The sequence below is a fragment of the Crocodylus porosus genome, unplaced genomic scaffold, assembly GCF_001723895.1.
Source record: "Crocodylus porosus isolate Cpor-Errol unplaced genomic scaffold, CroPor_comp1, whole genome shotgun sequence".
Classification (NCBI taxonomy): Eukaryota; Metazoa; Chordata; order Crocodylia; family Crocodylidae; genus Crocodylus; species Crocodylus porosus.
Genome location: NW_017728925.1, coordinates 16,432,003 through 16,443,751, shown reverse-complemented (window position 1 = coordinate 16,443,751; position 11,749 = coordinate 16,432,003). Strand labels below are relative to the sequence as shown.

The following is an 11,749-nucleotide window of genomic DNA, read 5'->3' as shown; positions in this document are numbered from 1 at the left end:
CGGCGGAGCCGGCGGCGGGTCCCCGCGCGGCAGCCGCGGACCATGCGCGGGCGCCGGGGCCGGGAGGGCGTGAGCGCCGATGCCGCTGTCAGGCGAGGAGCGGAGCCTGCCGGGCATCTACAAGCCCGCCGCCCCGCAGGATGGCCGGCCCGAGGGCTACACCAACCACAGCTTCGTCGACGACGACGGCAGCTCGCACAGGTAGGGCTGGCTCTGCTCCCCTTCCAGCCCCGGGCTCTGCAGGGGATGCTTCTGCCCCCGATCGTGCCTGGGGGGAAGGAGCACACACTGCCCACCCCTGACACTGCAGGGGAGATGCTCGAGACCCCTTTCCACCACCCCGACGCAGGATTTGGGCTGGCGCGAGGCGAGACGGGAGAGTCCCCGGGAAGCAGGGCATCGCTGAGTCCCCGGTGGAGGTGACGGTCCCATTCGGTCCTCGCGCCCTCCTGGGTCGCAGCCCTGCTAGCTCTGGTCGCAGCTGTCTGCTGCTTTGAGCAATGAATGTTGCTGTCAATGCTTTGAACAAAGGCAGGCGAGGGGGGGTCTCGATACCGCTTATTAATTACACCAGCTCAAACAGTTAGCAGAATTCTTCTCAGCGCGCTTTCGGGTACAAACGCCCTCCGTTGGGCTGGCGACCTTGCGGCGACAACCAGCACCCCTGCTTTGAACTAGCACGCTCCTGACTCTCCTTGTTTAGGAAAAGCTTTTTTTTTTCCCCTAGGGTCCACAAAACCTTCCCGCAATGGGCAAGTGGATGGCGTGGACCTCGGCTTCGTAGAGCCATGAGGATTTTAGCCATCCTTCTGATGCTGTCTTAAACTGTTTGTCTAACGAAGTTTGCAGGGCGCTCTTTACAAATGCAAAGCGTGCTTTTGTTTTCTGGCCGCCCCTCGGCTGGCATGATGATAAATCACATTTACGTACGTTAGCTTAGAGAGGGGTATTTTGGCAGACGGGCGAAAGCAGGTGAAGTTGCAGAGAGTCTCCAAGAATCCTTTGTGTCAGTCCCCTTCTCGGAGTTGTTATAAAAATACGTGGTCGTTACACACATGCAGTTGCCAGGATGGAGTGACTAACTAGACCTTCATGACTTGCCGTTCTTCTTGTTATTTTTTTAAGGGGCTGCTTGAGCTACGACACGTGAAGGAACTGAAGCTGCCCCCAAAACAGAGGAGCCTAAGGGGACAGCAATAGTAACATCTGTGCAGGGGAAAAAAGTGCAGTCTTTTCTGTAAAGACTTCACACCCCAGGTTTCTGCTTTCAGCAGCTTTTACGGCAGGTTGCAAGCTCTGGTGAAACAGAGTTGCGGTGATGCAAAAGCTAAAAGCCTCTCCTCTAGGAATGGGGAAAGGATGAAACTCGGGTCTTTGCATGCGTGTAGCAATCAATCCGTGCAGGGGAACGGGAGCTCGTCGTCGATACGGTCCAGCTTCCCTGGGAGCGCCATTGTGATCTCACCAATACCAATATTCACTAGCAGAGCTCTTCACGTTGGGATACAGTTGTCAGGTGCCAGGTTCATTTTGCAAGCTAAGATTGTCGGTAAGCTTATTCTCATCCGATGAGGAAACCTGGGTGGCTTGCACTGCCAGGTCTGTCTTTTGTCATGTGTCATTTCTTCATGCTCACAGTAGCTCGGGGAGACTCTCATTCCGAAGAGGTGAAATAGAAGATGAAGAGGAAAGTCTATTTAATAAGTCATTAACTCAACTTGCTCAGTGCCAGTGGCTGCAATCCATAAGACGGCCTGAAAACTCAGGTCACACGGGGCTTCCACTTAATGATGAGCTTAAGGAATCCATCCCATAGAAACTGTGACATTGAAAGAGCCCCCCAAAATCTTGCTTCTCTTGATTTGCCCTTTGGCTCACAGACCTTTGACATGCCAGACCTGATGAGTGCATGGGCCCTGTTCTCTTCACCAAAAAGAGCCAGTTTGCTTCTTTGTGCCACCTGTTTGCAAAGGTGACAGCTGCTGGGTGGAACATCAGATGTGTGCGGGAGGGGAGAGGAGAGGTCCGGGCAGCACTTGGGGACGTATGTCCTAATGCAACTTGCAAACAGATGATTCGGCTTGAGGGCTGAAACTTTTTGTTCTTTGTATGGCGGCAGCACCTAGAAGGCCTGATCCTCGGCCAGGCCTCCCATGTGCTAGGCGCTGTCCAGACACAAAACAGAAAGATAGTCCCTCCCTCAAAAAGCTTACCCTGTGGGTTTGATTTTTGCATAGGAGGTGATCTTTGCATAGGAGGCTTGTAGGCCCTTCTGCCAAGCAGCATTGGTATTGCTCCCTGCTGCACACGTCCCAGGTGCATGTATTTAGGTCTCACCTTGCCATCACCATATCAGTCCTTGGCCTCTTGCAGTCCGTTGCCCCTCTGCAGAATGCAGCTGGGTGGTTCAGGGGCTGACTGCCCTGACGAGCTATGCCGTGACTCCCTTACACCTCCAGGGACCAAACGCACCCCTCTACAGAGTCTCAGCCTTGCGGGTATGCTGGCTTTACACTTCACCACCCTGGGGGCACAGAGGTGAAGCAGGGAGATGCGTGGACTTTCCAAGGGATCCCCAAACTAGCTCTCTCTAGCTAGAAATATGCACAGAAATATGCAGATCCAGATAAAATAGGGACTGTGTGCACACAACTCCTTGCTTCTACTTCCTCCCCACCCATGGAGTTAACTGCAAGTGGATTTGCAAACTGTCTTGAGCGTGAGGATGCTGCTCTGTGAAGGATATTTCCTTTCCCCATGGGAATGTGGTATGGCATCGGGGGAGTCTGTCTATCTTCCTTTCTCCCACAGTTCTGTTGCTGTTTTCTGTAGGCTCCTACTGGGGTGAGATCCCCTTTGTCAAGGAGTCCCCTGATTAGCCTCTTTAGGAGACCTAAAGCTTCGTTATTTCCCCCATGGGTTTCAGGTGCATGCATGTGTGTGGGGGGAGGTTGGTGAGCCTGTTTTGCCCTGCATGGTAGCCATCTCCGTGTGGACAGATGCTCCGTTTGGATGAGAGATAATAACAGTTTATGACTCTGTTATTAAGCTACTGCAAGGTGCAAGGATTTCCTTTATTGTTCCTTCTGGGTTTTATCTCCGTACAGAAGTGAAAGGCAGCAGAGAAGACAGCCCAGCTGCACATTCAAAATGGAGTTTGTGTCTGACACGGAGGCATGGAGTCTTCCCAAAATATACCCCCCCAGTATAAGCTGTACCTAGATTGTCAGCTCTGTGCTCTTTGCCATGCACGTGGGGTTTATTTGTCTGCTGTGAATTACAGAAGGCCCTCACTTCCTGCCTGTCCCTTGTTGCCATCTGTAACATGTTCCAAGATCTGAGAGCTCTTGGTTGCAGAATAGCACTCAAATGAAAGAGAAACATGCAAACAAAACCAGTACTCAACAGTCCAGAAATGTACTAGATATTGTCATATTATTATTCCTATAAGTCCCTGGTATTTGGGTTGGGTTTTTGGGGGTGGGATTTTAGTGACCAGATTGGGCATTCATGTAATTAGAGTGTTTGTATAAATGGGGCTCCGGCAAAGAAGGTTGCGCTCTGTATAGATGTTCACCATTGTGGGCAGAGTATGTGAAAGAGCTGGGAAAGGCTGGGGAACTTTCTCCTACCATTTCCCCTTCCTGATTTTAGGTTTCTTTTAAATCACCCTTCTCAAACTTGGCTGGGTGTTTGTGAACAGAGTTCAAATGCTAGCAGGGAAGCACTCAGACTCCTCGCTTTATTTTTAGAGCAGCATGGGAATGTGTTTCAGCACCACCCGTGCTCAATAAATCACTGTCTCGCTCAGGGATGTGATGGAGATGCACAGTTGTGCTGTCTTCTCAAGCCGTTATCTAGGTCATATAACCCTGTGTCGACATGCACTTGATAAATCCATCACCACCTAAATGTCTGCACTTCCAGGGGACTCTGCTTTTGCTGTCTGTCTGGGAGTAAATGGCTGACTACTACTTTGACACCTAGGGGTAATGTTAATAGCTAATGAAGAAATGGTCGTTTCCCTGTTTTGTGTCTGCTTCTACCTGTAGGTCTAGGAACGTCTATACTTGTGTGGGTATGTTTAGACTTTGACCTGAGAGCTGCTTTCAGAGAGAGAGAGAGCAAGGAGTTAACTGCAAGTGGATTTGCAAACTATGTCTTGACCCCGAGCATGCTGCTCTGGGATTCCTGACACCCAGAGGGGACGAGCAATCTAAATTATGCCTTCCGGTCTCATGGGAAATTTGTGTAAATGTTTATACAGAGAGTCAGTCAGTCTTGCACTGGATCTCCCCTCAGTTGGAAACTCTCCTTTCTCTGCCTTGACCATGTAAGGGCAAGGAGTAGTGGTGACGACTGAGCAGCCATGAGGAAGGGCTCACAAAAATAACGTGTGCACAGAGAGGGAATCACGCAACCGGGGCATTGGCTGCAGCGGATACGGTTTATTGCAGAAGGAAGAGGTAGAAGGAGACAACGCGTGCAATAGGTGGGGAGTCCAAGGCTATTTCTGCTGGAGACACCGAGTAGGAAAGTCGTATCTCTGTGTAAGACTTATGTGGGTTGCTCATGTTTCTGTGTGCGCTCTGATGAGAGGGGTGCCCGTCTGGCCAGTGGTCTTGTCCTGCTCTGTGTTGGTTAGATGCTACTATGTACATGTGAAGTAAATTGGGTAGTCAGGAATTAGAGAGGCGTCAGTGGGTAGGCCTTTTATTTTTTATTTTTTTGGCTCTGCTTTTCCAAAGGCTCAGTGGTGCCTGCAATTCCTGCAATGATGACTTTGAGAGAAGTGTAATCAATGGCAGCGGTCTTCGATGTCACAGAGGAAGAATTGGTTCAAGTGGGCGGTAGACCCTTCTTCTCCTGGGTTGGCTTCACTGCAGCAGGTTAAACTCATGATGCTTCCCTGTCGGCCGAGGAGGTGAAGCAAACAGCAAAGCATAAAACTGAAGGCACGAGGTCTTTCCACAGCTGCAGGGACGGGAAGGCAGCTTGCTTTCTGCTCGTCCATTCATGGATCTCTGCTGATTTGCTGCACCCATTTGCACTAGGTGCAGTGTGCTTTTCACATGCACCACACCAGATTCCTTTATGTAGGACAGGGCTGCGCCTCTTGATCATTACAGACTGTAGTAGGATTCAGAGCAGCAGCCACCAAGTAACATGATCCCTGTCTTATTAGGACTCTCCTGGGTCACCCAGTGAAAGGCTAATTTGGGGTCCCTAGGAAGCTGTTCGCTCACTACCTCGATTGCATCCAAGAGTCACCATTGCTTGCGACTTTCTGGGTTTGTCTGGAAAGAAAATCAGAATGAGCTAGAAATGAAACTAAAAAGCATGAGTTAAACTGCTTCGAACCTTTGTGTGAATGCCATCTTATTATGGCAGACAAAGTTCTCTGGGTAAATTTGATATGTTTTATTAGACCAGCTCAAATAGTTGGAAAAATTCTTCTGAAGAAGTTTTCAGGTATACGTACCCTTGCTTTTGGAATGTATTATTGACCTGTGACAGCTGGAGCAGTGAATGCCCACACATGGCGCAGAGCTGGGATACAGGCAGCCTTCGCTGTCTTTGTTTTCCACTTTCTGAGTGGGAGAAAGCCCTTGAGGCAGACCTTGCGCTGCATTAAACTCTGTCTCTCCTTAGGCACTAATTGCTCCAGCCGAACTAACCCTTGAAGTCTTTAGTTCAGATATAAAGAAAGATTTGTCAGCCTCTAGCAGCTTGCCCCGGTGACTGTGAGCATTGCTTTTTGGCTGGCAAACCAGAGCTCAGTTCTCAGAAGGGAATCTTGGCCCCGTCTCCTTTCAGAAATCATTGTCATGTGGGGAATTAGCTGCTGGGAGAACTGTAAATCTGTAAGGCCGATCATTGCTGAAAGCCGAGTCTGTCTTGAAGTATGTTTGCAAAGCAGAGATAAGAGGGAATTATGCTCTTCTCCTTCCCAGCTGGTTTTATTGCCTGAGACCACTTCACAACTTGTGCTTCCACTGCAGCTGGCTTGTCAGCAGGTGGTGCTGCTGAGACTGGGAACCGAGTGCACCCAAATCTAGTGGATCCCCGGGGATTCCCTTGTGCTGAGCGACTTGAATGGAGCTGGGAAATCGCCCGCTCTCAAATTGCCTTGCACTCTCAGCAGCAGGACAGCAAAGCAGGATGCTGCCATCAGAGCACAAGTGCTCCCTAATAAACCATACAGCGCCCGCATACTAATCTCTGTGCTCTCCACCGCGGCCACCCTTCCAGCAGCCACTCTTGGTGTCCCCGGCACTGTGCTAGCTTCTCTTTAGAGCCCTTCAGTGCTGCTCTCAAACCCACTGGAGACACTTTTTGAGGTTTCCTGAGCCCTGCAACTCAGAAAGCCTGTTTCACATCCTTTCTCAGCCTGTCCCTAGATCTCTCCACGTACATACCTGGATAGACAGGGGTGCGGGTTGTAGCTGTGTTGGTCCAAGGACATGGGCAGACAAGGTTCTTTGGGTGCATTTGATATCTTTTATTGGACCAACTTAAATAGCTGGGAAAATTTTTTTTAGCAAGCTTTTGGGTTTAAAAACCCTTTGTCAGGCTGAGGAAGCCTCTGGAGTTGGTGTGCACTCTTCCTGGAGGGAATGAATAGTAAACCATACATATGTATGCAAATAGTAAACAATGGATAGAGACGGGTATTTATTTTCTACCTATGAAGACTTTTACCATTTTTAAGTTGCCCTGAGCCTGAGGAAGGGCGCGTGTGCCTGAAAGCTTGCAAAGAAAGATAATTTTTTTGCGATTTCTTTGTTGGTCTAATAAAAGGCATCATCTCTGAACCAAGAGCTCTGGAGTTTTGCATTTCTTTTTGTCTCAGTATAGCTACCAAATACAGCACGTCTTCTTCCTACTTCCCTTCCTTATTTCATTCTTTCAATAGTCAGGTGCGGTACTTGCGGTGATCCTGTGGCTTGCCTTTCCCCTGTTGCTTGTAGTGGTTTGCAGCATGTGGTTACGCAGATGGGAGAATTTTCCTGGCAACTTGTTAATAGGTATTAGCAGCTTCCCAGTTTTATAGCCTTATTTTTAAAGTGAAGCGGAATGATGTGGCGCGATGGCAGATCCCATTGGAGCAAACGCCACTCCTTGTGAAAGGCGAGGCTCAGTTGAGATGTTTTCGGTGCTGGGGAGGACAGAGGTGGTTGTAGGTCCCCTGATATGCCATGGGAGCAAGCAATTCTGTTTTGAGATGTGTTTGCAAATCTGGGTGACAGATGGGACAAGTCAGAAGAAGATGTGTAAAGAGGGACAGGCTTGCTGGTCTTTTTAATGGCAATGATACCCCCTTTAACTTTCTGACATAGGCAGTGGCAACATAGGGGTTAATACCGGTGCCAAAGCTATATCAGAGGCTTCTGATATGTGAATCCTTGCTGCCTTTACCCAGGTTATCTCTTTGGGGTGTGAGGTCGCAGGGAACTCAACCCTATTATTAACACTCCTTAAGCTAAAGACCTGGTAATTTTTCCCCCCCCCCGGATGATTCTGGTGCATATTGGCAGTTGTGGTGATTTAGTCTAGGATTAAATGGAGTCTCTAGGGGAGGCTCATGGGCCAGGTTTTGATATCGAATGACTTGCTTTTTAGTTACAGCAAAGTAAATGCTGTTAGCATCGGGCTTCGCAAGGGTCTTTTGAATTCTGCTCAGCATTTTTAAAATGAGCTGCTTCGCTGTGGTACAAATGAAACCCCATGCAAAGAATGAAGAGTTACTTTCCTCTGCAGGTCCAAGGCTTCCTGGGACTTGAACCACAGCATCATGGACAAGGCAACCCAAACGGCAGTCTATAGCATCTAAGTTTATAAAGAGATGATATATTTTAGTGGTCCAACAGTTAAGTAGCAATGCAGCATCCCAAGTTGGGTATGTCCTGGCTGGATTAGCTGCCCACAGCTAATTGTATCCGATTCCCCAGACAAGCCAAGTCTAGAATTTGCTGGTGATTAAGAGCCTGGTCCGATTGTGAGGTCTCTCGCCAAGGGGCTGTGTGTGAGCAGGGAGATGATTCAAGAACCGAGTGCTGCCTTTCTGCCGTTCGGATGTGTAAGGCCTCTGACATCCTTCATGTTGCCACAGAGCTTTCTCTGCGGCCATTGTGACAGCTTGAGCCATGCTATGGTACAACCGGATTAATGTTCTGTATAATTACACCAGCCAACAAACTGCTGAAACCAGAAGGGGTTAAAGTCTAGCAGACTGATCCATCGCTGTGGGCATGGGGAGAAGTGACTCTTTTTTGCTAAGAAGCCAGCCTGACATCCCATTTTACCTCAACCCTAATGCTTTTGGTGTGCAATGCATTAGGTGCCCTTTCAGGGACTGAAGCACCGAGGGTCTGGATCCCAGTGGGGTGTAGGCATGTTATTGCATCTGTAGAAGGTCAAACTGCAGGGCCCAGGGGGCTTTCAGGTCAGAGGAAAGAAATGTCTTGTGCTTAGTTATCTCCTGGTACTGAGCTGGGGCTTTCTGGCTTAACTCTAACCCCCAGTCTCCCCATTTCAAGGGCAGCATATTCTGACAGGACCACTCCAGTGCCAAGGCCGTTGTAATTAGCTGTTTCTATTCTAGAGGATTTTCATTTAGGTGCAAAAGTGAAATCCTTGCAGACCTCCCTTCCCAAGTGATGACAGGAGTGGAGGGCAAACACATCTGGAGGCCTTAGGAAACTGAGGCTTTGCACATTGTGCAGGAATTGATCAGTTAGGCTGATGCATGCTTTATTTGAATAGTTACACAATGAACTGAAATGGTTGCAAATGAACCCATTATGCTGTCTTGTCTGACTGTCATTCTAATCAGCTGCATTAAACGTTCCCCGCACTCTGTTATAAACTTTACTGCGAGGCTGGGGAATGGAGATGTAGCTAATTATTTAGCTATTTGCCAGTAGGGTAAGAGGACTGTGTGCTGCAGTGGACAGTGCACTGGGCCAGGAGTCAGGAGACCTGATTTTTATTCTCAGCGACTGCCTCTGCTGTGTTGTAAGGCAACTCTTTGTGTTTCTGCTTTAGTTCAGAGACTGCAGGTTGTCTGGGGCTGGTGCTGTGTTTTATGCTAGGTCTAGCACTCAGCAGGCTAGGAGCGCCTTCCTGATGAGGGTCAGTGGGCCCCACCACTGCATGGGCATGTAGGACCCACGTAAACAGGCAGAGGTGAAGAGCTGAGCTCCAGAGGTTTTCCAGGTTCGTACATTTGGCTAAATCGCTCTACCCTTGGCGCCTCTCTTCTTCTCCAAACTATTTTCAAATAACATTCCGACATTGGCTTATCACAGCAAAGAGTCTGCGACTTAAAACTGCAACTTCCAAAAAATCAGCAAGGCTGGAAATTGAACCCAGGAGTCCCAGTATTTAACCCCATACGTGCCGCATTAGATGTTTCTCTTGGGGTTTCTTTTGTATTTAGAAATTGTTCCGAGTGGAGACTAAAACGCAGATTTGTTTACCCTACAGGAAGCTTTTTGTAATTGCTCTGTCCCGATTGCTAATTGCCAGAGCCCTTTGGGACTGTTCTCGGATGAGCAGCCTGTATCGCTATCTCCCATTAAGGAACAGGTGCCCCGTGAATGCTTTGTACTTCATTCCCGTGCAATATGTGCTCAGCTGCTCCTTTTGTGAAAGGCACTGCCTTTCCCAGAGAGGCTGAAGCTGCTTGCTCTCAGTGGTGTGCACATGAGCCTTTGCAGAGAGGGGAGGATGGTGCACGCAGCGCCTAAATCCAATATAGAAGTGTGTAGCTTGAAACTGTTATTGTAGTGGCAGCTGTGCTTCCAAGCAAAGGGCTGAAGCGGTTGCAAACCTCTGCTGAGTGGCTTTCCCTAACAGAGTGGATAATGCTAGCACTCCCTGATGGCGAGCTTCCTAATGTCAGCCGGGGTGATGCAGGGAGTTGGCGGCATTAGGCCTAGGGGCAAGCAGGGGTAGGAGGGTATCTCTGAGCAAAGTGGAAACTGAAATGATTAATGGTTGCCAGAGTCTGGGTTCTGCTTCACAGGTCCTCTTTTGGCTCCATTGTACTTCTGCATGTGGTTTTTGGAGGAAGGAAGCCGGCTGTTTGTTGGAGTTAGCAGAAGGAGAGAATGCCCTGAGTTCACATGGCAGAAGGTGGGTCTGCCCCACCCATGGGGTCCAGGCTTGACAGCTTTGAGGGGTGTTTGCCATATGGCTTGGTCTCTTGTCTCCTCCCTGACACTGCCTGCAGTTAGCAATACATCTGCCTGAGGGCAAGGGAAGAAGTAGTTTTTTCCAAAACACCCTTCTGTCAACCATGTTGACACTGGTTGCTGGACTCCCTTCTCTCCTCCACTGGTTCTGAGCAAAAGACAATAATCCCCTGGTTATATGTCCCCTTTCCCCTGTGTCTGGCCAGCACTGCAGCCACTACCCTGAAATAGTTTATTCATATATGTGTATATATACTGCGTGTGTTTATGTATATATATGTGTGTGTGTATACATGTATATGTGTGTGTATATATATAATATAATGTGTGTGTGTGTGGCCTCTCTAGCATCCACTTGGAGGCATGTGACATGTAGCATCAAGTAGCGGCTGGGGACACTAAAGGCAGAGTCTGTCTCAGTGGCACCTTCTGTACCGAATGCTTAAGACCGGAGAAGGTTGCTCATGTGCACACAGAAGCTTTGCTGAATTAGAGAACTGGTCTTTGCCTAGTTTGAAGGGAAAGATCCCGTATTTCCCTGATTACACACCCATCCCTTGGCAGCAAGGTTGTAGATCGCTCCTGCCTGTTCCTGAGCTGCATGGCCATGCAGTAGCGTGAGGAAACCCACATACCATTCTCCTTTCCGCTTGGTTTAATCTGCGTTGTTACCCTGGATGAAGTTTCATTCACTCCAATCAATGCTCCAAACAGGTTTGAAAGATTAAAAGGTGTGAAAAGCCCTGTCATCCAGAGTTTTGACATGTTTTTATTTGCCTGTTTTCCTTTGACTTTCTTACTGGGTTTTTTTCCCCTCTCCAAACCCAAGAGCCTTGTTTTGCTATCAGGGTGTTTTTACCTTCTTTTAGCAGTGATAGGCATTGGAGTGTGCATGGAAACTACATGAGGAAACTTTTTAATTTTGTACTTCAGGGAAAAGGGTACATAGCAATTTTTCTGTCTTCTCCCAACAACCAGAGGAGGAAATAGGATTCACAGCTGCTGGTTTCTATTCCTGATTATGTCGCTGCCGGTTAGGGGAAAGAAGCTTAATACTTCTGTATGTGAAAAACGGGGGTAGCAAAACTAGCCAGCTCCTCCAACTTGCTGTGAGGCTTAACGTTTAAGAAAAGACTTTGAGATGAGGCTGTCTGAAATGACAGCGGTGAAACCGGGGAAGCTCACAGATAAATTCTGCTATGGGACATGCTAGGGAAAATATTGTCATTCTGAGCAATTTATTTGAAAAGCTGGGGGTGGAAGGAAGCTCTTGGGCTGGGCTGGGGGCCAGAAGATGCAATGTGCATTTCTTGGCCTCACCAAAGTTTTCCTTGGTTCAGCCATTTATAAGCAGCTCAGTTCCTCCTCTGTAAACTGGAGATCATGATGCTTGTGTCCCTCACAAGTGTGTTGCGAGGACAAATCTCGACACGCTTGGGAAGTGAAAGGACACAGTGGTGATGGGGCTATGGACGTCTCCACCTGCCCAAGTGGTGCAGTACCTGACCTTATTTCTTGGACGTCGGGTATCAGTGAGAGATGAAAAATGA

General features: G+C 48.7%; 1 protein-coding gene across 1 annotated transcript in view; it reads left to right on the top strand.

Annotated features, from left to right (window-relative positions):
- Positions 1-59: 59 nt before the first annotated feature.
- The window catches only part of KCNT1 (potassium sodium-activated channel subfamily T member 1), a 171,953-nt gene continuing 160,263 nt past the window's right edge, over positions 60-11,749 (top strand). Inside the window, exon 1 of the mRNA XM_019541124.1 lies at positions 60-201. Coding sequence (XP_019396669.1) covers positions 80-201 — 122 coding nt within the window. The 5' untranslated portion in view covers positions 60-79. The remainder of the gene's footprint in view (positions 202-11,749) is intronic.